Below are 27,420 nucleotides of genomic sequence, written 5' to 3'. Positions count from 1 at the left end.
CTGCCGATCAAATAAGTCAATAATCATGGGTTTGGCCTTTATAATGAAGTCATTACACCTTGTGTCAAACAACAGGCTGACTTTGTATCTCATGTGAGTGCCCAAAGAAGAAAGAACAAGGGGAAGAGCTGGCTGGCGGACACAAAGCCATATAAAAATAGAATTTAGGGAAAAAGAGTCGAAGAAACATCTGTCAAACCGCTGAGTCAACCAATTGAAGTGGTGGAGGTGGTGAAAGAGGAGGGCGAGGCAATGAGGATGGGGAAATACCATAGAGAGGCATAAATTTAGTATTCCCCGAAAATAAAGTGCAATTAATTTCATTTAAATCAATAAAAATAGTGCTTTTTCATTTACAGACGAGAAAAAAAACATGTAATAAATTTGCCGCATCAACAGGGGAATTTATGGTTGACATTTTAGAGTTTTGTTGTTATTCAGTTCGGTGGCTTTTGTGGTTTAAGTGTTTTAATTTATGGCTAGCCGATCGGTTTAAAATGGTGCATCTGGTGCAGTGTTCAGCTTTCCAACTTTGTAGCTCTTTAGTATATATTTTTTGACCTTTCTATATGTATTTTCCTATACAACTTTGGGAAAAGTATGCGCAAACAGCTTGAACGATTCTCTAATCGCCTCACGTTTTCCTTTGGGCCAAGTGCTTAGCTATTGAGTTTACAGCGCAGCATGCGGCAAGGACCAAAAGTTGGTGTCGGCACGTGAAGTTTTATGCTGCACTTATGGCTTATAGTTAAAGATATAGAGACAAGGGGGTACATGACCGGCATTCCGGAACGTGAACTATTAGAAAATGTTTACTAGTCTTGACCCGAAGTTGTTGTTTGTCGGGCAAAATGAGATTTAAATTTTTTTATACAACATTTTATACGCTATTTTTTTAATGGCTTTTTGCTGTTCTTATACTAGCACATTCATTGAATTCTGGGGAACTTTTTAATCAACTTCAAGATGATAAATTAATGTTGTCCAAAATTATTAAGCAAAATCCAACATGCTTCAGCCATAAAGTAGTTAAAAACCTGTTTCTTACCTTTCATAGTTGAATTTTAAATAACTTTTAGGCCTTAATGACTCAATAAAACTGGTCAAACTTCGAAACGAACAAAGCTTGGGAAAGAAATCTATAGGGAAATCGACTTTGATTTCGCATTTAAATGGAAAAGTATTCACATTCCTTCGGGGGCGGGTATTAAGGGGACCCAGTCAATTATATATCATTCAGGATTTATCTCTGTGGATTATGGGGCTGCATATGGTAAAAATATGATTACATTATTGGTATTTGTTTAAACATGAAATATGCATATGAATAGCAACAATTCACAATTGCACGGCCCAGCAATATTCAGTATAAATGGAACGCATTAAAATGCAAATTATAAATAACAACAACAATAACAATGCTTCAAGCCAGCAATGCAAAATGGCCCAAACCGACATAAAAAAATAGGTGCAATTGAAATCGAACCAAACGAGATAAATAATAAAGGCACAAAGAACATGTGCGAATATTATGGCAAATAAATTACAAATTTGTTGTTGCCTGAAAGATTGAAAAATAATATTGGCAAATGTTAAAAAACGGATGAAATGAAATCATAGAGTACAGAAGTTGCCAATACCCTCTAGGCAAGATTTTTTGGATTGATTGATTGATTTTGCCAGTCTAAGGCCATTTAATTAAACATAATTCAAACTTGGTAACGTTTTTTGACATAAATATTATTAATTATAGTACTTCAACCGGCAGTTTTTGAGTCCAAATCTTTCTGGTCGAAAATGCTTGGACCATCGATAGTTTTAGCAGGAAATTAAAGTACCCTGTTCAAAAGCCTATAAAAAACCCAGTGCACACGAACTTTACATTTATTTAACAAATGTATTTTAATCCGTGTTCTTCCATTTTTTCTCGTTAGTTAGTTACCTGCGCCGTGCTTTCCGAAGTTGTTGTTGCCCTGATCGTTTCCAGTGCAACAAGGACGCTCGTAGTAGAAGTTCCAGGTGTTTTCATAGTCCGCAGCCGTCTCGCTCACACTGCTGGATAGCAGTAGCAGGAGTGCGAGGAGAGGCGATAGCTGGAGAAGCGGCATTGCGGGGGCGGTGCGAGGGAGAGAGGGGGCGAAAGCGGCCCTCATACCTCAATTGGATTACAGAGCGAGAGGAAGCGAGAGAGGGCGATTGCTTGTTGATTTTACCGATGTGCGATGAAAAACCGGCGCGTTTTTTCCCACGAATAACTGTTAACACATTTAACTTGTATTATTTTTACACACTTTTGTGGCAATTGCAATGGAATTGATTTCACTGGCAAATGGATTTTAAAATAAACTTCTTCCCGCAGGCGATTTATAGCGCCCCTTTTTTGGGGCCGCAGTGCCAATTTCGTTTCGGATTAATTATGTATGCGTTGCAGGCGCATAAAGGCGTAATGCATTTTACACAGTTCTGTGTTCAATTCGGTTTTCAATTCGATTTCAACGCATTTAGCACTCGCAAAGCATGTGCGATATAAAGATAAAGGCAAAAGGAAACTGGTTATATATGCCCACGCTCGGAAAAACAAAATGAAGAGGGGAAACAACAATAGTTTCTCAGAGAAAGATACAGAGATAAATAAACGCGTACTTTAAAGTTTAAACAATTCAAAAGGCACTGCCTCAATAAATAAATGATTAATCTGCAAATATTTCCTTGGTTTCAATTTTAACTTTGCCTTTAACTTCCACACAAACATTCTCACATACACACACGCAAATAGAGATACACACTTGAGTGTTGTTGGGAGTTTTGGTTTATTGGAATTTCGAAAATCGAACTGCAAATTGAATGAACCGATATATGCCAATTAGTTAAGAGTGAACTGAACGCAGTTCGTGTGATTTACCACTGCAAATTGAGTACCGCCCACGAAAGTTAACAATTGTAAAATGCCCGAGAATTCCGAGCGGAAACACCAAACACAAAAGAACAACCGACAACAAAAAGAAAACAACAACTCCACGATCACTTGGCAACGCAGGTGTGAGAAATATACTAAAGCGTTTTTCTCGGGGAAATATCGTCCATCGGTTTTGGTATATACCAACTGTGAAGATCTAACGCGTCAATTTAAATACTTTGGCGGTTGAGAAATTAAATAAGCTAACTAATTAATTTATGTTTGTCAATTAAAAGGATTTAGAAGGTAAGTAAAAAACCAGCTAAAGACAAATTTTTCAAAATAAAAAAATAAAATTGCGTTTGAAACATTTATGATTGTATTTATTTATATTTGTACAAAAACAAATGATTTTCAAAGATAAGAGGTCTAAGAGATTAATAAATTTATAAAAATCAGAAAACATAAAAAGTGAAATTAGAGTCACAAAAATAACATTAGGAACAAACTTATCTGAAATTTCATATCTTACTTTTCACTGACAATTTTTTTTTACATATCCCAAAATTTACTTTATTTTCATAATTTGATTTAATTTAATTTTTATAAACCATTTGTTTTTTTAGTAATTTATTATATATTATCCGTTACTCTCTTGAGTCAGATTAATCACGAAAAGCTTATAGAACATTTTCGTGAAACTGCAAAACAAAATACTAAAGTGGTAAAAACTTTTGATATAAATATTCGTTGAATATTCTGATATAGTCTCGCAATATAAGTTGGCGAAATTATCCTTGCTCCTCGCCGCAAAGTCGCGCTGCAAAATGTCGTCATTCAATTTTCGTAATTTGCCGTGCGGAAGCGTCGAAGTGATTTTTAGCAAGGACAACGACAATTTTGGCAGTGAGCAAACATTTGCCGAGCCAGACAAACAAAACGGATGGATGGATGGATGGCAGGATCAGGATGGCAGGTATGCAGGGTAAACTCTTGCATTTAGATGCCTTGGGCGGCAATTAAACACAGTTTTGGCAGTGTCTCTGGCATTTGAGTGTCTGCTTGGCAAAATATTTAATTAAAAAGCAAGTCGGTTATGTTTCGTTTATCCTTGATATTTGCAATTGTGAGTGTGGGTGGCACCTGTGCGCGTGTGTGTGTTTGCCTTCTTTTGCATTGTCTGTCTATCCCATTCGCTCTGTTTGCCTGCTAATGAGTTTTCGCAACATCAGCAAACTAGTCGTTCCCGTCGCACACCCCCAAAAGAACACTTGCATCATGATACTGTTGAAAATTTTTGACACATGTACACCCACTCTATCCCCCACTATCTCTCACTCTCTCTCTTACTCTATCCCGCATTGTTGTTGCTGCCTTTGTAATTGCTTTGATGTTGGGTGCCATTTTTGGGGTTTTTTTCTTTTTTCGGGGGATAGCCTTTCAAGTGCAGCAGCGACAACGTCGCCATTGTCATTTGTTTTCGCAAACGTTTCTTTCACACAATGTCAACTTTCAACAAAGGACTTTAATTAAGTCCTTAATGACAGCTTAATTTAGCGCACTTTGTACAGCGCGTATGCCCCAACACGTACACAAACAAAGGGGCAACGCACACACACGCAGTCCGTTCCGCTCTAACTTACATTTGGGGGAATGGGTGTAAGTCCTGCTTAGTTTTTCTCGCTCTTTCATTATCTTTTGAACATTAAGTTGTGGTCAAGTGAATAGTAACGGATATTTTAAGTGTACATTTGATACTAGACAAATAATAGCAAATAATACACAAATACGTATATGACAAGTGAATAATTAACATCTTAAAATAATTTTTGATATTAAAATATTTACATTGAGGGGGTCGAAAACTATATAATAATTGTCGGGTTCTAACTTTATTTGATGCATTTAAGGCCTTTCCTACCATAAGAAGTTGGTTGGAAAAAATTACCCATACGCACTGTTGACTTTGTTAAAATAGATAAAATAAAGTAAACAATACGTTTTTTTATTATTGTGTCAAACCCTAAAATACAATTTTTTGCACTTTTAATACTTTTTTCTCACACTTAAATCTACCCTACTGGAGTATGGTTAATATTTTTTTGACCAACAGATTAGGATAATCATTTACATCCTTTATGCTATTAATTTGACCGCATTTGTAATTGCTATTTATTGCTTAATACCTTAACCTGCGGGTGCAAGGGGGATGGGTAGACAGCGTGGGAGAAAGCTTAAATAGCATTTTGATTATGCCAAATAAAACATGAAAACTTGTCTCGCCAAACATTGTTGGTCGCTCAACTTGTCAGCGGCCAGCAACTTTCCATGCATTATATAAAAAGTTGGCCAAATAACCAGCAGCAAACAACACACACCCACACAGTTTGGAAAAGCGATAAAAACCATTTGTTGTGAATGTCCTGTTTTGTTATTTGTTGTTTGGCTGCCTCTCCTTTGTTGTTTTGTTGTTGTCCCAAGTTGGCTTACTCAAGTTACTTACAAAGATTTCAATGCACTTTCTTCCTACCAACTTGTTCGCACAGAAAGCCAAAAAGCAAAATAAAAAGAGAAGTCGGACTGACCGACAAGAAAAATAACAACAACTACAGTAGAACATGCCTATCCAAAATTTTGTGTGCCTTACAAATCGTTACTCCTAAACTTGACTTGGCAATTTCTAAAGGTTAATAGGCTTAAAGGAGTAATTGATCAACAAAAACTATATTACCAAATCCCTCTCTTTTCTTTTAATAAACAAATATTTATCATAGATTTCTGTATGTAGGTTTGGTCTTTTGTGTAGTGTAAATAAATAAACAATTTTAGCTTTTAATTAATTTGAGAATTAAGTAAGGAAAATTCTAGTTTGAATATATCATTTTAAACGATGCAAAATTGACTGTTATGTTTTTGGAATGTTTTTTTTACTCAAATTTATTCTATATACAAAAAACAAACTGGTTCAATTTATAGAGTTTTGACTGTACAAAAGCAGTAGAATCAGCGGCGAACAAGAACAAGAACGATTTGACTTCTGGAAACTGTCAGAGCAAGCAAATGGCACTAAATATTAAGTTTGCCGTTGGAACTTGACCAGAAAAAGTAAACTACGACGAAAACTTGGCCGGCCAGAACTAATGAAAGCTTTCTGCGAGTGTGAGGTGTGTGTGTGTGTGTGTGTGCGGGCTAAAAGTTTTTGCCTTTTGGCTCGACCACAGAATTTCTCATGAGTTGGCGCTGCGGCTGCGGCTGCACTTGTTTCAAGTTCAATTAATTTTAAGTGCGGCAGCAATTGTGTTGCACATTGTTGTTCCTCTACTCGTTTGTTTACAACGACTCTGTGTGTTTTTCCTGCCCGGCCCAAGTTGCAGTTTTTGCCTTTTTACAGGATTCAACTTTTGGCCTGACATGCAATGTCAGCGCCTGTGTTTATGCTATAAATAATGCAGCATATTTTGCATAATGACAAGTTATCGCACACAAACATAATTGCATGTATTTGTAATGCATACTAGATTACGTCACCTTAAGTATGGAGGAAAAGGTTTTGTTACCCTTTTGATCCTGAAGTTATTCAGTACTAGAAAAATTTACCGGTTTACCTTATCTGAAGGAATATTTTATTTTGTTGGATTAAAAAGAGGGTTCAGGATGTATAAATAAGCATCAGATAAAAGCACTTATTTTAATGAATGCAAAATTAAAAAAATTGACATATATTTCTGATCGTAGCCAAAATTGTTCTGCCGAATTTGAAAAGATTTTTTTTAGTCTGAAAATTTTAATTTATTTTTTGAATTTTTAAGAATTTATGGACTTTGGAACGATGTAAGCCTCTGGACTTTAAAATCTCTAGATATAGTAATGTTTTGCGAATAAAAGTGTTTTTTAGATAAGTTTTTTGAGTGACAGATATCAGATTGGCTTAAGATTAATGTAGATTCTTTAGATCAGATCTTATAGACATAGCTAGTAAATGTCAGGGCATTCTGGATTAGTGTCACATCAAGCTAGCAGATTGCAGAAAAACTAGAGCTACGCAGCGATAACAACAAGAGTCGCAAAACACGCGGCGAAAGAGCCAGATAAACAAATCTTGTCTAGCCGGAGAAAGCCAGAGGGTTTGGGTTTGGAGATACTCGGATGGAGGACGAGACCCAGAGACAGACTTCAGACTAGTCAGGAAGTTGGCTTGGCAGCTTCAAAGTCTAACTCGTCAGCAAACAAAACTTGCCGGCAGTTTTTCCTCCTTCGTTTTGTTTTGTCTCCCTTCCATGTGCATAATTAAAAAAGCATTTTGGACGCCAGCGAGACGGGGTTCAACTACTTTCGGATTTATATTGTGTCACTCAATGCGACTGCGAAATACGACTGCGAAATGCAAATGCGAATGCAGCAGACGGTGCAGAATTCGTTGCATTTTGAATTGGGGAAACAAAGCGGACGGCGCGTTTGCAGCAGAAACCTTTTGAACGCGTGCAACAGACTAGAAGAAGTGCTCACCAAACTGGGGACAAAATTAAGCACTTTAAAGTGTGGCCACACCTACATTTTGACCCTCCCACACAGCTAGTACACACAAAAAAATTTGTTTTAAAGTCAAAAATATTTTTACATCAACAAATATGTCTCATGGATTTTTTAAAAATCAACATAAACCAACCAATATACATATGTACCTATATTTTAATTTTTTACTTATGGAGAATTTTACATACTGTCTATAAAAAATAAAAAAAAAAATAATGATTAATGTACAATTAAAATTGGAACTTCAAATTAAATATATTTCCTTAATAGTAAAGCTTGTTTTTATGACTTACTAATAAAATTTCAATTGCTTCTTTAAATCAGAAAAAAAGCAACCTTCAACAATTTGTTTTTTTTAAGTGCCCAACGTTGTCACTTGCCATTTGCCGGGGTAAATGTTTAAAAAAGGTGGATAATTTTATCGCTTAGCTACGGTGAGACCGCAGCAAAGCTGAGTTTTCTGATGGGTCAGAAGCCGCAACTTCAAGCCGCATGTCAGCAAAGTCTGGGAAAATCCGGCTCGAAGTTTTCCCCAGCACCGCAACGCACTCGCTGTCAACTCTTTTGGCACAGAATTTTCCACCGCCCTTTCTCGTTGGCGACATCAGGTGCAGAGCCACACAACAATTAACAGACTTTCCGATGGGGAACTAGCTTTTGATTCGGCAGGAGCAGATTTTCGCCTCCTTTCAAAGGATTCGGGGGGCATAAATCGTTGAGGCTCGTTGAGGAAGAATTTTAATTCCAGCTGTCAGGCGGAAACATCACAAAGCTCTGTCGATGCCACACAGACGTATGAATCGGCAGTTATGGCAACATTTTTCCGATTGCCACTCGTTTGTCAAAGGGCTTTCTTTCATTCTTTTTTCGTCTTTTAGGCTGCTGACCTCAGGAAAAAGCTGGGCAAATGTGTTTGTCAGGATCGGGATAATTGAATTTCAAAAGATGCATCTGCCGGTGCAGAAGCCGAAACATTGGGAAACAACTGGAAAATGTCAGATTAATAATTTATCAATGTCGCAAGTTTATTGAAATAGATTTCCGCCCTTGTGAGACATTTGCATTTCCTGTTTCCGCTCAGCCTTTGTTGTTGATGTTTGCTTGGCTTGCATGTGCAGTAGTTGCATTTATGCAAATATATTCGGAATATATATTCCAGCATGCATACTTAAGTTTATTACATTTTCTATACACAGGGAAAAATTGAAATGTTGATTTGATTATTATTTTTTAGTTAGGTTAATAAGTAGTTAAGGTGATTTTCATTAGACTGTCGCACTATTTAAGATATATTATATACATTAAATTATTTAACAGTAGACCGAATTGCATTTAAAAAAAATAAAAAATCGATCAGCTTTTTTTCTCTGTGCAACACACTCATTCCTAATCCCTAATTGATTGAGATGAATTTAGTATTTCTGCGTAGTCTTCTCCTGTTTGAAATCCCTCACCCACTTCATTTTCATTATGTCAGATTAGAGCAAAAGTTAAACATTTTGAGCTACGAGCTGCATATTTGTATTAGCCAAGAATTGAATTTAGTTTTGCATATTTGAGATGCTCTCAACGAGATAACTGACCATTGTCTGAGGTTGTTTTAGCCGCCTGCAATATTTCCCCCACCTCATTAGGAAAAAGTCGGAAAATTATGAAATGACTTCGCATACTTATGAGGGGCAGAGGCAGTGGCTTTTCCTTTCAGACTCGGCATTATTAATTGCACAAACACAAATACAAAGTACAAACAGATATTCAGATTCAGACTCGGAGGAGTTTTCCCCCAGCGATTGTTATTGTTACCGTTAGACTGACTGCTGGCGCCACGCCCCACGCCCCTTTTCCCTGTCTGATTGCGCCTTTGAACAAACAAAGGATTGCTCCTTTGTTGCCATTAAGTAAGTAGGCTTACTAAGTTGCAGCCGCTGCCATCTCGTAGCAGTTGGCTCTTTGTTCAAAATTAAGCGCATTAAAATTGGTTCGATGTGAAGGTGGGAATTTGGCTGGAAAAAGCAGAAACGCATTTTCATCCTCCAGTGCAGAGTCAGAGTTTCACACAAAAGCACACTCATAGCAAAATTAACCCTAAATTTTAGAAATTCGCCCTAAAACTTTATTTTTTCTAAATCCAAGAAAAGATTTCTATTTTCAAGAAATTTTTTTCTCAAAACAAGAAAACTTTTCTTAAATCAAGAAAGTGTTTCTCAAATGTAGAAATTGTCGCCATAAACTGAACTCACCCTAAATCCAAGAAAGAATTTCTATATTTTAGTAAAAATGGTACTTATTTTTATAAATTTTTTTCTTCAAATTAGAAATTCTGCCCTAAAAAATTATTTACCCTAAAAAATAGAAAAATTTTCTCAAATTAACCTTAAAAATACGATAACCCTAAAAAATAGAAACGCTTTCTTAAATATAGAAATATTTTCTTAAATATAGAAATATTTTCTTGAATATAGAAATATTTTCTTAAATATAGAAATATTTTCTAAAAAATAGAAATTAATCCCAAAATATAGAAATATTTTCTATAACATAGGAAACATTTTCTAAAATGACCATAAAATTGTTCTAACCCTGTCTGAGTAGCCTAGGGGTTAGAACGTCTGACCAGAAATCTAAGCACCGCAAGTTCAATTTCAGCTGCCGACATCTTTCTTTTTTCTTTTTTTTTACTTGTGTTATAAACACAGATGAGAAGTAATGCTTAGAACGACTAAAGGTTTTACCCTTTATGGAAAAGAAATTAAAATATTTTTTGTCATATGAAATATCATCTTAGAAAATTTATTTTAAATATTTGGACTTTCACAGTTGCGACTTAACGAGTTCTAAAAACTTTTTTAACCTAATATTCTTCGCAAACGCCCCATCATATAGTCTTTGGTTTGCCATGCGCTCTTCGCGCGCGACCGTGGCTATATTCAATGTCTTTGAACTCACGCGCGGGAGACCTGGGTTCGAATCCCACCGACGGACCAATAAAATTAAAAGTTTTTTCGGATAAGATACATATCGGATTTTACTTGTAAGAACTGAAATAAGTCATAATTGTACTAATTTCTCTCTCTCTTTCCCACAGAATTACAGTTGAAATCGATATTGGCAATTCATTAGAGCAATACTAATACAAACTTTTCTGAATGAAAAGCAAAGTGCTTAAATCATATATGTACATATATATATACATATACATAAGTCCATAAATCCTGAATGAATAATTACATCATGAGGCACATTTTTTCTAATTTTTAGAAAAAATATCCTACTTTTAAGAAATATTTTTCTATTTTTTAGAAAAGTTTTTCTTGTTTTTAGGGCTCTTTGCCTTAAATTTTAGAAAGGAACGCCCTTAATTTTAGAAAAATTTACCCTACAATTTATGGTGCGATGCCTTTGAAGTCAAAAATAAGGCGAATTTCTTGTTTTTAGGGTTAATTTTGGTATGAGTGCAAATAAAGTTTTATAGTTCTGGAAATTCGTCTTGCTAGATATTATTCTATGACAAGTGGTCATTATATTTTATTTTTAATATTTAGCGGTAAGAAATTATTAAGTAAATTGATTTATATTGTTTGTAGTAATACAAATTCTCCAAAAACTACTATTAAGATGCTCGCCAGAAATAAATTTTCTTATGCCAGAAATCTGAGGAACTGTAACTGCTTAGCGATCGCAAATCACATCGAAAAAAGGTGTAAAAATTTGTGAAATAATGATATAGATAAATTAAATGAATCAGTTATATTTGCCAATCCATCAATCAAATAAAGCTAGTGGAAAATATCAGTATTTAAAAAATTCCCCGATTGGTAACCTGAGAAAAAAGCGAGTTAAGAACCCTCAATCGTCGTAGCATTAATGGAGTTCCTTATATCACATTAAGTAAAAAATGCAATTTTAAGCGCTGTTGCGTGCTTGAAGTGGCTGCTCTGCTTGACACTACTTGGTACTGCCTGGTAGGAAATGCACTCTCCAAAGTCAAGTGCAAATAAGCATGTGGAAGGTGGCAACAAGTCACCAGGATGAGGTGGAAAAACTGCTGTACGTTAAGTATTATCAATTTACAGCTAACATCGCCTGATTGCAGAACGGCACACAAAAGGTGAGGCGAGGTAAGGTAAAACCTGAATCGAAAAAGGGAACTCAACTCCCTGGGAAGGACACACTTGGTCCAATTGGCCACTTGAGTTGCCGTTTGCCAGGAGCTTTTTTACGGCTCATTGCATTCGCATATACGTTTGTGACCAACGTCTGTTTGTTCAGTTGTTTGGCTGTGTGCTGTGCATTTTTCATATAATTCCAGCTTCCAGAAACACAGAGAAAAAGTATTATACTATGAGTAAGAAACGCACAATATCAGTAGAAAGTCTTAGTATTTTATGGTATACATACCTTTTTATATTCAAATAATTTAAGCCTTATTTGGTTTAAATTTCAATATAATAAAATCATAGTTCTATGGGATAATTTCAATGCCTTGAAATTACAAATACGAACCATATAATCTATATAAATATATTGTTTAGCATTATTTTATAAAGATTGATAGATATCCATGTTGTGATGTTATTCTCTGTGCACGAATTCCAAGCTTCAAGTTGAAGTTCGAGCCCGGGTTTTTGGCTTTTTCTCTTCCGGCAGGCAAGGCCACTTGGGAGCGTATATCCACATGCCACATGCCACATGCAATTGACGTGCTAAGTAACTGTGTCTATGCCACCCGGTTGCCACCTCCTTCCATTGTATCCTGAATATCCTTTACGTGTCTCTGGCTCATTTGCCTTCGCTCTCTCTGCTCCTCTAATTTTGCAAAGCTATAGTACATACTTCTTCCCTTTTTCGGATGTCTCTCAAACGAAAAGACATATGCACTTGTCGGCTGTATCTGTATGTTGTTTGCTTTGGTGTTGATTCCCAAAAGTATTTTGTATTTTCCATTGTTGTTGGCTTGTTCTTGCCTAACAATTTCCATCAAACTGTCTGTGCTGTGTCTCTTTCCCTTTTCCCCTTCCCTTTTTCCCCGTATGTACCCCTTCCCGAGTGGCTTTTGTTTATTTGGAGTATTTGTTACCAGCATAGAACATTTTGGGTAAAAGGGCACACTTCTGCTTCAGTTTTTGGATGGATCAAAAGAAAAATGTGTCCGGCAAATAGCATTTCATTTTTAGCAACTTTTATCAAAAATAGTATTTGAAAAAATTCGAATCTTATACTGTGTTTGCTAAAATAACTATTCTTTAAAGCCAATAGTTATCAATGGTTCAATACATATCATTAAAAGAAAGTACCTAGTTTCTTAAATGGTTTATTTATCATTTATTAAAATAAATGTTGAGGATTAGAAGACCGTATTTTTAAAATCGATCAATTAGCCTCAGTTTATGTAGAACACTGCATAAGGCAGTTCATTATCAACTATGCATAATTATGAGACGCAATGGGGAAAAACCAAAATCAAAATAATTATTATTTTGGCCCGGCCTGAAGCATTCCGAAAGTTCAAATTGAAATCCAGCCAGGGTTCGCTTTGAAGTGCGAGGCAAAGCCTGAGGAGCTGGGAAAAAGTTTTTACTCGCTCGTTTCCACCGGAAATTTTAGGCCGCCGGGCGTAGCTCAAATGACTCATTAAATTCTTGTTTTCGCCCTCCTTATATAAATTTTTTTTTGGGAATTTTTCCGAAACACTTTTCTCTATGCAAAAATTTTCACTTTACTTCGCTTTCAATTTATTTCCCTACACAGGACAGATGCCAGCGACAATTTACAGGACTGTGGGCTCCGGAAAAGCCGAAAGTGGTGGGGGGATGGAAAAACCAGGGGGATGGGGGTCAGGGGTCAGGGGTTACGGTGGTCCAGGGACTCCGTGCCATAATAAAACGCTCACTAACACAATTAAACGGGCTTTGCCGGGGTAAAAATGAATGTTAAGCAAACATGACAAGGCTTTTAAGTTTATGGAGCTACCCACCAAAGTCCCCTACCATTTTCATCTGTGTGGTAGACTAACATGCTCTCGTTTTTCCTGTGGAAAACTGCTGCACTTACTGTCACTTTTCATATGCAAAGCACTGTACGTCTGCCGTTAATTTAATAACATGTAGCATTTTGCCAGGATCAGGTCCTGAGTTGGGCTACAAAGTGCCCAATTAGAGGGCGGAGTTTGGGGTTCTGTGGGTTGACAGTGTTCACAGACTGCCTTCCCCCCCCTCACCTCCCCTGGCTTTTTCACAGTCACTGCATTTTGCAATAAATATCCAAAATTGCAATTGCCAAACACACATACACGGATACGAACGATTTGGCAAGCATTTTTGGCTTTTGCGGAAGTTCGGCGAAAAATCGTTGACAAGCGACAAAACACTTGACAGCGTCAGCAGTGCCAAAAAAAAAAAATGTGGTAGAAAATGGGGGAAAAAAGGTTGAAAATTGGGGAAAAGGTGGGCTAGAAAATGGCAAAAACAAATAAAATCACAGCTTCTAGCGGCAAGAACACCAAAAGAAGTTAAAACGAAACAAAAGTTAAACAAGCCAAGAAAGTTTTTGCTGATCAAAACTTTAATACCCCCTCAAAAAGAATTTATGGCTTAAACTTTAAAAATTCTTCAAAAACTTTGAGAAATGAACAGCAAATGTTAGTTTTTGTTATTAAAGAACTCCATCAAATTAAATTAAGATGATATTTGACACTTAAGTTTCATAAGTTATATAGATAATTAATAATATTAAAATATATTTTAATACTTGTATTGAATGTGCTTTCGATTTCAAATTTACCAAAATAAATAATAATATTTTAATTGATAAAAAAAATTTAAACCAGTTAAAAACACTTAAATAAGAATAAGAGAAAAAAAATATTGATTCTTGTTTTTATTGTTTTTTAGTACCCTAAATCCTTTTCGAGATTTGTAATTTCAATCTTCTTAAATTTTATAAACTAACAATAATCCCAATATACTTTGCAAAGCGACAGGGTATCGACACGTTCGAAATTTTGTGGTGCAAGCAAACCTGAGTGCAAAAAGTGGGGGAAAGCTGGACCGATGGCAAATAAAAAGCAAACAACAAAAATGTGTAAATGTGCAATCAAATGAAAGAAAACCAATAATCGAAAAATGCCAATGCAGCGTACACACAGAAAGCGCAAAAAAAAAAATGTTGAAAGAGCGGATAGCCTGGGAATTATTGGCTCAGATGGAGGGGTAAAGGTGTAACAGGGGGGGCTGGTGTCGGAAAATGCACTAAATAAAACATGAAATTGCAAAAAAATTCGACCATGTGAGCGGCACAAGGATGTCAGGTGCCTTGCCCCTCCCCCACACACCCCCTCCCATCACATTTCACCCTCTCAATCTTGCTCGCAAAGAATTTGAAGCTATAAATTGTTGTCGCAAAATAAAAGAGGGCAGTGTATAGAAGACTTCCTCCCGGGAATAATTGTGCACACAATAAATCAACTTGAGCAGCGGCAAACTGGCAAACAAAAGGATTTTTTCAATTTGCTAACGAAACAACACACAAAATAAATGATAATAGCCCGACCTGCCAACTATTGTTGGCCAAGTGTTTTTTTGCGGCAGCAAAAAGCCGCAAGCCAAAATGTCAAAATGCTAAATATTAATCATCATTATTTCAATCAACATTTATTAACATGGACTTTGCATTAGCACATAATGTATTTTTGACCTTTTGTCATTCTGCTCCAGAGGGTTATATCCTTTGTACAGCACAGCCCAGCCCACAAGCAGAGACCACATTTTCAATTTTGCCACCAGGGTCAGAAGTAAAAGGAGCCAAGGAAGAGTCACAAAGGCCAGGACCCATTTCGTTTGTCTTTGCGGCCTGTCCATGTGAGTGTGTGTGTGTTGTGTGGGGGGGTTTGTGTGTGTGTGTATCCCCCCTTGGCGCTTGTTTGTCAACCCCCTTTCCTCCCCAAAACCATGGCCATAACCACCCATCCAAAAGGAGAAACCCCACCATCGCCCAAAACCATTCCAGAGTCATTTCAAACTCGATTTCAGTCATTTGTCTTTTGTCATATTAATAATTCCCTTTCATTATTGCCACCATGATAATAAGCTGTCTGCTATGACCGCTCCACTCGAACATCCCCATCATCCCGAAACATTTTCCATTATCCCCGACTTTTATAATTTCCCATCGCAGCAAAAAGGTGCGCGTTCACCTTTTTTGCTCCGCTCATTAATAATAATATAAGGCAACTGGCTGGGGGATGCGTACCCTTGCCCAATTGGGAGATGTTCGAGTGCAGCATTGTCCACTGGAACCAAACCTCTGTCCCTTTTTTTTTACACTTAGAAAATATTATTTTTTTTAGGCTTACATACTCCTTTTGGCTCATTTGCACAGAACAAATGTCTAATGAATCAACGAACATTTAGATTTTGTACTGTATTGACTGTTTAATTAACCACAAATATTCTTACTTGTATTTAGCTTATTGTCTATGCATATTTTGTATTTAGTTGTTATTTTTCATAATATAACTTCTCATACTTGTAATTGAAAAGTAACTATAAAAAAGGTTACATTTTGACTTGTGCATATATAATTCCCAAATACTTAATTCATTTTTTAATTTGCAATAATTACTTAATACTGCGTAATTAATAAAATATTAAAAGTTTAATATTAAAGTTTTAAGTCTTAAACAATTAGATAACTAGTATTAGTGTACGTTAAAGTGAAATGACTCTCTTCTTGATATCCAATTCCATTGAACGACTCATTCAGTTATCTCTAATACGGATATATTTATTCAAAAACCAAACCACCATCAATCAATTACGTAATTTCTTGTAATATATATTTTTTTTCAGTGCATGGCCCTCCACTTGCTCTCTTCAAGTCATTAATTTTCATCTGTTGTTTCTGGTGTTGCTGCGAGCAGTGTGCATCCCTCTTTTTGCAGGCAAATAATCTTAAGTATTTGCTCGTTGCGGTTCGCTTTGTAATAGATCATTAATAAGGAGTAAAAAATTCCAGAAATGCTGGCAAAGTAATATTAATGCAGTCAAGTGAGTTATTTACTAATTTGATAGATAACCGCAAAACTTCTGAACCAAAGAAGCGCTCGGCTTGCCTCAGAAGGCGAGAGAAACTTTAAAAGCAACTTTCATTGTTCAATTTCTTGTGGAGTGTGTGGGTTTTTGGCTGTGAGCCGAAGACAAAGGTGGAACTTGAAGTTGTCAGCTTGTTAAGGAGAGTTCCAGGCCTTTGCTGGCGAAGACAAAAAGTGCTTGCCGAAAACCTAAACAAAATGCGAAAGTTCAGAGTTCAGTGTGCGTGTGTGCTTGTGATTCGATTAGCTTTCGGGTTAGAACAAGTTGGCTCCATTCAAATCAAAACCAAAAACCACAAAATATCAAGTGCCAGACGAGAAGGAACCTAACTTGATTTGCAATTATTATTGTTTAACAAGAAGCATAAGCCGACACTTATCCCCACTCACATACACCCGCCCAAGCTGGCTGTTATTGTTGATACAAGAAGCCCTGTGAGTAAGGAAAATTTTTGGCAAATATTTGAAAGCCTTCATCTGCATCTTCAGATCCAAATTCATATCTACACAATTGTTGCTCCACCCCGGGAAAACTGTGAGGGGGCGGGGTACACAAATCCAATGACAGAGCCAGACCAATGTCATCTTATTTTAGGCAAATGATAAATTGACAAATTTATTTGGGTCACAGGCAGGGCACATTCATCATCATTTGCAAGAGGATTTCCATCGGGCCACGGGGAAATTGAAAATTTCTCTCTGTCGTTCGTTTATTATTTTGTGTTTTTTTTTTTGTTGTTTTTGTATTTTTCGGTAGTCCCTCCACTCATAATGGAGTTGCTGGCCAACAACAACTGACACTTTTGCCTAATGCTAATGCAGTTATAATGAGCTCTAAGCCAATTGGATTGGATGTCCCTGATTTGGGTTGGGCCAAAGCCGAAGTCAAAGTCAGGAGACGACGCCTCGGACATTTGCATAATTAAAATTGATGTTCATGCTGCCAGTGCCGACCGTACTTGTGTACTTGCAGTTCCATCGAAAGGGCCGCCACCCGTCTTGTCCATTGTTTATTTATAATCCCAGCAACTAGTACGCTGATTGAGTTGCCCAAGTTGAGGAGCGCATAAATTTGCATTATAGATCGACACACTGGAATGAAGGACTACACTGATGGAAAAACATGATAGCAAATCTAGTCTGAACTTGTTGATTCGTGCATGGAAATCAAAACAAATTAAGCTCTAACTTTAGAAATTTATTAGTTTTTATAAAGTTTTAACACCTTCAATATTTGAAAAAATCATTTAAAAATGGCTTGGTTTTAAGATATGTGTGCAATATCATATTTTATTTTACCTTAAGCAAGTTTCAAGAATTATTCTCATAGAACTCTTCTTAAAACACTTCAAATAACAGTTTAATTGTATTCAATCTCAACTGAGAATCGAAAATAAATATATGATTAGTTGTATATAACGTATAAAGTTCACTTATTTTCATATTCAAGTAATTAAAATGAATTCCTGATACTAAAAACCATTTCTGTTTGTGTAGATATATACGAAGAAGAGGGTCTTGTTGTTTTGACCTACTGTACATCTGCATGCAACATTCGTGCTGCAATTTCTTTTTGCATAATGCAAGGGACTGTTCAACTTGTGCTCAGACGGCAAAGCTGGTTCAATCAGCTCCTCGGGTAAACGGAAACATTGAAATATTCTTTTTTTCTGTTGGTAAACTCACCTGGTGAAAGTTCTTCGGTGACTGCCTGTATTTGTGAAATTAGCATGAGGCAACTGCCTAGCAGCAGCCATTGTACTCTGCTCATTGTGAGGAGAGCTTCTTTCTTTTTGTTAAATTGGATCTGGAATGGTTACAAAAGGTAGAATATTCAATTAATAATGAGCTTTTGATTTGCTAAGCAAGATAAATCTGATTGAACAGGGATGGTTTAGACAAGACATTATATCCTTGTCTCTCAAAAGAGTTAGGTAATTAAAAAAAACTTTGTTAAAGAAGTCATTTATAATAGATCGCTTATTTAGAAAAGGTTTTGGATTAGTGATTCTTGAACTATCACATTCAAGCTAGTAATCAATAGAAATACCTAAATAAATATAAGAGGAGCTGAAAACGTCTGTAAGCAATGCTTCTTTTAACGTTTCTTTTAAATGATATGATAAATCCAAAGCCAAGAAATTAAATGCCTTAAAGGTAAATAAATTGTTTAGCCATATTGTTAGATTATTATTCTGTATTACCAATTTTATTGATTTAGCCCATCTTCTGTATGACTTAGTAAAAAATTTAATTATATTCTCTGATTTACAATGCTTAGATCGGAGTTAATGGTTACTGAAAATAAGATTTCTGGGAAAAAGGGTTATAAATTTAAAACTAAATGAAGATTTTAAATCAAATCGTTTACTTCTTTCATTGGCCTTTAATTTTAACAATTCTGCTCTGTGTAATTACTTGTACAGCAGGTGGCAATGTAGATACATCTGCGCAATTTGCCATTAAGATTTCCACCATCGACAGGCGGCATTTCCGACGCACATTATTCACTGGGCGCTCGCGCCGCAAAGTATGCAACGTCATGCGGTGTGGCAGTGAGATGACGATGACGGCGGAGCTTGGGAAATGGGTGGAAAGTACGGAACAAGGACTATAGAGTACAGACTACCGACTACGGACCACGGGCTACAGACTACGGATGCGGAAAGGCGCCGCTGAAGGCGAAGCCCTCCGATTGGGGGGCGTGCCCTGAGCCACACGTCAAACACATTCATCACGAGTGCCAGAGTGACAGATGGCAAATGCGCCTACGGCCTCGTTTGTCCGCCGCTTCTGGCCAGGAATCCTTGGTCCAGTTTGGCCATGACATCCGACGGGCATAGCAAGGGCAAAAAGGACAAATGGAAATTTTTCCAATTATTGCCGCCGGCAACAGCAGTAGCAGCCATGGCATCGTTAACAAAAAAAGAACATTTAACGCTTTAAAGTGCGACAATGGCCATATTTCATTCATGGCACTCGGGTACCGAGATTCTCCGAATCATCAATAACTAATTGCAAAATTTTGAGTGACGTCGTCAGTTGATCAAAAACTCATTCTGTCAGCCGCATGTGGACACGAATCCAATAAAGAACGCCAACGTTAGGGCAAAAATATATATATTCTAAGTAGTGCAATATGTAATGTGGTCACATCTGGGGCTGACATGATTTTGGCATTAAAACGAAAGTCACTTTTGGGTGGCTTCTGTGCGAGACCTTTCAGTTTTCGGCTTACTTTGAGTCTGTACAATTTTTGGTTGGCAAAATTCACTTTTATTTTAGACTGACAGCAGCTGCTGAATAATTACGTATACACAAAAGGTCGCGGACAGGCTAGGGTTAGGTGTACAGTGCGGGACATAAGTTTAGCCAGACTGCAATGCCGATCCTAAAGATTTTAAATATCTCTTAAATCGGAAATCTATGTATTTGGTTTCAACAAAGGAAGAATCCTATTAAAATCAATTGACATTAAAATAACCAACAAGTATTCTTAAGTGAAGTGTTGCCAGAAAAACTGATAAGTATTTTTGAAGAAGGATTTTTAACTCGTTTTTCCAGATGATTGATTTATTTAAGCGGACTTAGAGTTCCGAAACGGACTGTATATAGGCACCATATGCTGGCATATGACCGAAGACGCGGCTCAGTGGCTCCCATCAACACTTTCAATTTCAAAAGGAAACTTTTGGGCCACCGACCGCACACACACACACACACACATACTCGCACACACCCACGAAACACAGGGGCTTGAACAAAAGGGGGGCGAGTGGGTGGTGTTTTTCGGGGGGAGTGGCTGGCGGATTGGCAAGGTTTTACGAGGTCCTGTTAACCGCGGGTATTTACACTAAGTCTAATGAAATGTTTAACAAGCACTTTGCTCTGCGCAAATCCCAATGACCCATAATATTAGCATAAAATCACTTGGCACACTGGAAAAGGGGGAAGAACCTAACCTGCACCGTTGCCAACCGAACCCCCCTCCCCCCAAGTCCCTCCATAAATAAGTAGTTTTGGGTGTGTTCGGGTGTGTGTAACTACTTGCTAGTCAGCCTGCGTGGCTTGACACGCTCTACGGAAAATGCGGGCCTCAGCTCGGGAAATTTTCATTTAAATTGCACACTTTAAAAGTTTGGCCAGGGGAGAGGGGAAAGAAGGGGGGCAGGAGGAGAAGGGCTTAACAAAGCACCGACATGGCCTACGGCAGGCTGTATATATATATATATGTATATATATTTTGCCATTACGCTGCATATAAATTTTTATGTTGGTCCATACTTTATTTGTTTCTGGCCTCCGTTTGGTTTTCTGCCTTCTCCACATTTTCCCACACCCCCTTACTACCAAAAATAAATTACATTAAAATTCTAAGCCATCAGCCAGCTAGCTTTGGAAATTTATTTTTCCACATTATTCGCCGCTTGCCGCAAAACTCTATTTTCTTCGAGGGGTTAAGAGTTGGGATCCGGGCTTAGCCTCGGCAAAGTTGTAAAGTATCATTCGAGTCAATTAGTTCATTTGCAGAATTTAATTTCGGTCCAAGAGAATTTTGATGAGTTTCATTAAGTTTTGAAATAAATTTGAGCCGAAAAGTGTTTTATTGTTACTATGACCACTGTGCTAAAGCTATTATTTTGAGCTTAATTTATTTATGTGATTTCGTTAAACTTTTTTTGTGAATAAAAGCTAAGAGTGGAAAATTGTTTTACGATTCTAAACTTCATTGCTAACCAAAAACATTTTTAGGATAATAAATTTCTAGGAATTATTTGAGCTTATATTTTTTTTTAAAACCTTCTTAAGCCCATTTTGTGAAAATTAGGTCGATAGATAAATACCATGTTATAAATATATTTTTTCTGATTGCAAATGCTTTCATAAGTTGCTCTAAATGAAATCCTTTTTTTTTATTAAATAATATTTTTCTAATATTAATATAAATATATTTTTAAGTTAAATAAAACAAATTGTATCAAAAAATAAATAATACAGTGACTACCTAGATAATCTTCAAGCACAACAGGTCTTAAGCGCTTTTATTTATTTATTATTTCAAATAAGCTTTTAAAATACATTTATAATGTTTATTTATCCTGCAAAAATCCACTGTTTGTATTTTCTTTTCTTCATCTTATTCAGGGCAGCCCACATAAAATCCTTGGCCCAGCTTGCACAGGTATGTCCTTTTCCCCACATTCTTACATACGTGCGACTGTGTACATATACACACGCAAACAAACACATACACAACGGAATATATTAATAATTTTGAAAGGAAATTAATAACCACTTACTCACCTTATTTAATTAATGTCACAATTCTTAAGAAAATCTTTGTTAAACCATGGATTATATTGTTTTAGTTCTTGGTTAGGATGAATTGAAAAAATGTAAACACACTTTTGTATGGTACACACAAACACGCGAAAAGGAACACAGACACAGAAAAAGGTGTTTATTTTGTGTTTATTTGGGTTTCTTAAACGATTTCAACACAATCACAACCATTGTTCACTATTTAGATGGTTAAATGTTTACTTTCACCAGAGTTTTTAATGTTTTTAAAGGCTAAAAAACACAAAAATAGGCGAAACAATTTACAGACGCTCGAAATTTGCTGACAAACGGAGCAGACAATCTCTTGCTCTCTCTCTCACTGTTTCTCTTCCATTTCGTTTCGTCCTGCGGGAGAGAGGCAGCTGTTCGAGTCCTTTAAGTAAAGGACCTTTTGGGGGGTGAGAGGGTTTTCGCAACTGTCAAAGTGACAGCGTAGGATTCGCAGAGCGCAGGCGCTTGTTTCGTTCCTTTGCCATTTTGTTTCAAGGAGCATATCCTGGGATTTTAGCAGGGGTTGCTATTCGCACACCCTTCCTCTCCAAAAAGAGAGACATATATGGGCAGAGAGAGAGAGAGAGAGAAAGCAGCCGACAATTACCTGGAGAATTGGCATTAGCCCATTTTCGTTGCGTTATAAATTGCGTTTGTCACTTTGGAGCATTCTCCAACTTCAGGGCCCAAACACACACGCATTTTCGAGGGTGTGATTTTACATTTCCAACCTAAGCACCCACCCAATAAGAACCCCCCTCCCACACACACATGCAATTACATTTAACTTTCCTTGAGCAGTCTGCTCGCTCGGAATTAATTTTCGATTTTATTGTCAGTTAGTCAAACCCACTTGCTTAGCTGTCGCTGCGCCTGACTCTGATTAATTTGAAACTGCATGAATATGCAATTTCGGGCTATAAATTGAAATCTCGAGTTCTTCGCCGACCCCCCTTTTTTATAGCCTTTTTTGGAATTTTCACTTTTAATGGCTCTCAGTTGGCTCCTTGGGAGTTTTCAACACACAAACACATACACTTTTGTATAAGTTATAGAACAGACTGGAGGCCAATGTAAACACCTGCACATATATAAAAATATCAAAATATTCAGACAAGAAAGACAGCCAACGAAATCGAAGGATGTGGGAAAAGCTGGTAAACTGCATGAAGGGTAATGGCGGGGCCCAAAAGAAAAGCTGTCAGGTAATTCAACTGGCCGATTTGGTGAAACAGGTGCCACCGAACCAGATGAAGATGTTCCAAATGTTTTCCAAGAAGCACGAGGAGTATAAGGAGTAAGATATGGGTCATTAAAATGGGAAATGGGGCTTATAGGTGCAAAAATCTTTCTGGGGTACATTTTGTTTCTAAGAAAATATGCCTTTTGTGAGTAGTTTTTCATAAAATTGTACCACCAAAGTGTATTTTTCCCATCTAAAACTGTAAGGGATTCAATGCTAAGTCACTATGCAAGAATTTATTGATGCTCATACATAAAGATTAACAAAATCTTCATATAAAAGGGAATCATCCTTATCCTTAATATATATAAATTCTTCAAAGCTGCTCTTGATGGCCTTACTTTTATAATTTCGCTCTTGTTTATTTTTTACTGTCCAAGACGACTAAGAATTGGGCATTTTATTTTACTAATAATTCTTTTATTTAATCATTATTATAAGTAAAACATATTCTTTATAGTCGCGTTCGCAAGTATCCCGAATCGATGCCCACAATCGACTGGGATTACTATCGGCAGAATGTTCGTGAAGAGTTTGTGGATTGGGTGAAGGGTTACGAGACGAAGTATGATAAGATGCACTCCCTGTTTGAGAATCGACACGCAATGGTGGACCACAAGCGCTATTTCGACCAAGTGGATGCCGAGGCGGAGGAGGTTAAGAAGGAAATCAGTGCCTACAAGGCGGCATCCAATGAGAGGATCAAGAAGCTCAGCGAACAGATGGAATTTGCGAAGGGAATGCACCCATACAATAATATGACTATGGAGGAATTTTGCTTTGCCAGGCCACATTTGGCACCGGATTTCATAAACAAACCCACTTTCTGGCCGCACACTCCCGAAGAGCAAACGCCAGGACCTTCGGATCCGGCGGCAGCAGCAGCTTTACATGAAGACCACGAGCCTGAGCCGCCCAAGAAGCCAACTCCATCTCTGGATAAGCCTCCAGAAAAGGGTTCTGGAGATGGAAAAACCGCAACTGCAGTGGCTACAAAGAAACCAGCCGAACCCGTCGTAGACACAACTCAGTTGGCTGAAAAGGCCAGTGGGTTGGCCAAAGATTTGGTGGCCAAGGCAATCGTTCTTTTCAACACTCTCAAGGAGAAATTGTCGGGCTTGGCCAAGAATGTCCAGAAGAAAGCCGAGGCCGCCAAGGCAGCCCGTGCCGAAGCTGCCGGCAAGTCCAAAACCGAAACCGAAACTTCCACATCCACAGCCACACCCACAAAGTCACTAGATAGCATTAGGGAGCGCGAATCCGGATCAAATATCTGCAACCAGACCATTATTCGCAGTGAAGAAGGAGAAGCCAATCCGGAAGTGAAGGCCAGACATGCTAATCTATCCATCGAGGCAGAACCTTGCGATGCCCAGGAGGAGAGAGCCAGGGAGATTGCCAGGACACTGGAGCGCAAACGTCAGTTGCAAGAGGCGGAGGAGTGGGGTGGCAGGAAAAAGGATCCCTGTAAGCCCAAACCGGATCCCTGCAAAGAGGAAGAAGACGTCTACGAGCCCGATCCTTGCAAGCAAAAAGAGGAAGAGGACGTCTGCGAGCCCGATCCTTGCAAGCTTGGAGAAGTCTGCGAACCCGATCCTTGCAAGCCAGATCCTTGCAAAACAGATCTTTGCAAACCAGATCCTTGCAAGCCAGATCCTTGCAAGCCAGATCCTTGTAAGCCAAAATACGAAGACGTTTGCAAGCCCGATCCTTGCAAGCCAAAAGATGAAGAAACCATCTGCGAGGATGAGGAAGATCCCTGCAAGAAAAAACCGAAAGACGAAAACGACTGGGGATCCGATATGGAATCGGAAAGTGGTTCAGAAAGCTCCAAGGAGCAGGAACAGATCTTTATAAACATAGCCGAATGCAGCAAGGAACTAGCCAGGAAGGAAGAAAAGAAATCTGGTGAACCAGGAAAACCCAAGGAAAAGGCTTCCCTAACAGAGACAGTAGAGGGCACTGGTCAAAAACCCATAATCGGCTTGCATCATTCCGAATCAAAAGATGCCAAGAAAGATCAGAAGGGCAAAATCGAAGGAGCCAGTGAAGTGGGTCCTGTGTACACAGATCCCAAGCAAATTGTAGAATTGCTCGAGAAGGACAAGGAAGCCAAAGAACTCAAGGAAAGAGAGGAATCGGCTAAAATCCAAGAGGCCAAAAAGCCCGCAGATGGTAAGCCAGTTACTATATATCCTAAGCTGGAGATATCAGCCAAACCGAAACCCGAACACACAGACGACATCAAGGAGTCACCTAAGGATATGGCCAAGCAGGTGTTTAATATGGCCACAGGAGCTGCTTCTCTTTTGACCGAGGCAGCCAACACACTGGAGGACTTGAAGAAAAAGAAGGAGGAGCGACTGGAGGCCCTGGAACAGGCCTACACATCCGCTCAAAGGCAGGCCCAAGGAGCACTTGCCGAAGCCTCCAAGGCCGTGGAAGCTGCCAACAAGTTGGCCCAGAGAGCTGCCGAACAAACAGGCGAAATAAGCAGCCGCGATCAGGAGGCTTTGGACATGGCCGAAAAGCATGCTATCTTGGCCAAAATGCTGGCCAGTCGTGCGGTGGCCTTGAAGGACGAGATCGCCCGTGTCCTTAACGACCTGAAAAAGAAACAATAAGCCCCAGAACACACACACTTTTTAAACGATTTTGTACCTCATTTTGTTAGTTGTTCTTTTTCGTATTAAATTTTCTGTTGCATTTTTCACGTTCAAAAGTTTCGCTTTCATTTGATTTCGAAACGTTTCGTTTGTTGTTTCTATGCAAATTTTCACAGCCAGCTTTGCTGACCAAAAGTTGGCACTTGGCAATAAATTTTTTCTTTTCCACCAGCTTTGCTTTGCCGTTGCCGCTGAAAAGTTTTCTATTTGGAATTAGCCGGCAACATGTTTGCGTGTGTGTGAGTGTGAGGCGCTCGTAGATTGCATAATTATGCTAATTTTGTTGTTTTTCCACCCGCTACTTGGTAAGTGTAAAAGGGTATGATGTGTGGAAATGGGAAAAGCATTTGATGGAATTATTAAACATGTTTATAAATTTGGTTACGATTTTATATGCAGTGAAGTGGTTCTATCAAGGAGTATTCTAAATTTTTGACTACTTATATTTTCACTTTATTGTTATTTATTATTTAATGCCCTTAAAATATTTAAAGTAAGAAATTGATAACTAAATGGTGACTAAATGCATTTAAATTTACCATTCTGATTTTTTGTATTGCTTCTGTAGGCTACTCTATCGTATAAAATAGGGTATAAACCAGTCAAGATAGTCCACTTTAAAGTTTCTCCTTTTTGTTTGGCATTCAAAGCAGCCTTTCGAAAAGTGTTGCCTACTTTTTGGCGCACCATTTTCGCAATCAAACACATTTGCATAATTAGCTAGTCCTGCGTGTGCGTGTGCTCCTGGGTGAGCGTGTTTAATTCCAGTTTGATAGTTTGTTATAAGCTTTAAGCTGAAACATTCCTTTTGTTCGCACATAACAATGATTCGGTCTGCTCTTTGGCGGACAATGTAAACATTGCCGTTGAAATCCGGCTTTAATTTATGTGTATTCATCGGTGTACACTTGTGTGTATACCTATATAAATTTATTTCTATATATATATTTGTTAACTTAAGCGGCGTTAAACAAGCCATATAAATTCAATTTGAAAGCGCTTTGTCTGCCGCTCTTTGTGAGCTCTCATTGTATCCACCTTATCGCTTAATCGATTACGTAGGTGACAAAAACCATTTCGCAGGGCGAAAGCGGGGGTGAAGGCGGGATATTCCGGGTCTAATGTACCCTTTGGGACACCTTTTCTGGCCCCTTGCGGAATTTGCATATTTATTTGGATTTTCAAACTGATTTTAAGCCCCTTGGTAAGGTTAGTCGATTAGGCTGAAAAGGATTATTCATGAGCTACAAAGTGCCGGCCGTGGCATTGCTTAAAGCCAACAGCAAAGCCAAGCCAACAGCCAAGTTCAATGGAATTGGCCATTTGGCAGGGTTCTCTGGACATCTTCCCTTATTTCTTCCCCATCCAGATAAACTTTTACTGACTAGTTTCATGTGCTCGTTGACAATTTCCCGCTGTTTCTTGTTGCGGAAATATAAAATATTGCGATTATGTTTATTGTTTTCTGTCTCTGGCAATTTCCAATCCAAATAGATTCTTTTGGCAAGCGTGATCGCATGCAAGTTCAACTGGCACTGACCCAAACATAATTAGAAATCCCTCCGCGCCCAGTCGCGATTTTTCCACGAAAAAGCTGGGCAATAACTTTTCCTTACGGGCATTACGAGTGTTTTTATTGCCCCCCCTTTTTTTGGTATGT

The 27,420-nt window shown here is 37.9% G+C and overlaps 2 protein-coding genes across 7 annotated transcripts in view; one reads left to right on the top strand and one right to left on the bottom strand.

The window, feature by feature from the left end:
* Nucleotides 1-22,156, bottom strand: part of LOC108046235 (semaphorin-2A) — a 37,315-nt gene extending 15,159 nt beyond the window's left edge. Inside the window, exons 1-2 of one of the 5 annotated variants that reach the window (XM_044460257.1) lie at nt 21,822-22,156; nt 18,204-18,324 (exon numbers count right to left, since the gene is read on the bottom strand). In XM_044460257.1, coding sequence (XP_044316192.1) covers nt 18,204-18,288 — 85 coding nt within the window. In that variant the 5' untranslated portion in view covers nt 18,289-18,324; nt 21,822-22,156. Of the gene's footprint in view, nt 1-1,942; nt 2,376-2,902; nt 3,010-18,203; nt 18,325-21,821 lie in introns of those variants that run through there. The other 4 variants (XM_017125834.1, XM_017125832.1, XM_017125835.1 and 1 more) reach the window with 4 other exon arrangements.
* Nucleotides 22,157-22,910: 754 nt separating this feature from the next.
* On the top strand, nt 22,911-25,816 carry LOC108046170 (golgin subfamily A member 6-like protein 10). 2 transcript variants are annotated; one of them, XM_017125747.1, is made up of 3 exons: nt 22,911-23,148; nt 23,555-25,269; nt 25,333-25,816. In XM_017125747.1, the coding sequence occupies exons 1-3, from the start codon at nt 22,994-22,996 to the stop codon at nt 25,716-25,718; spliced, it is 2,256 nt and encodes a 751-aa protein (XP_016981236.1). In that variant the 5' UTR covers nt 22,911-22,993; the 3' UTR covers nt 25,719-25,816. The 2 variants fall into 2 exon arrangements, with proteins under 2 accessions (XP_016981236.1, XP_016981235.1); XM_017125746.1 differs by having other exon boundaries at nt 23,555-25,816.
* Nucleotides 25,817-27,420: the final 1,604 nt, after the last annotated feature.

Source organism: Drosophila rhopaloa, unplaced genomic scaffold (genome assembly GCF_018152115.1).
Source record: "Drosophila rhopaloa isolate 14029-0021.01 unplaced genomic scaffold, ASM1815211v1 contig_115, whole genome shotgun sequence".
In the NCBI taxonomy this organism is placed as follows: Eukaryota; Metazoa; Arthropoda; class Insecta; order Diptera; family Drosophilidae; genus Drosophila; species Drosophila rhopaloa.
The sequence above is the reverse complement of the archived record's forward strand: the minus strand, read 5'-3'. Positions and strand labels throughout refer to the sequence as shown.

What these genes read in the sequence shown, in the direction of transcription:
- LOC108046170 (XM_017125746.1), top strand. Translation starts at nt 22,994, where the DNA reads ATGTGGGAAAAGCTGGTAAACTGCATGAAGGGTAATGGCGGGGCCCAA. An exon ending in AAGCACGAGGAGTATAAGGA is followed by an intron (nt 23,149 to 23,554) that starts GTAAGATATGGG and finishes TATTCTTTATAG; the next exon opens with TCGCGTTCGCAAGTATCCCG.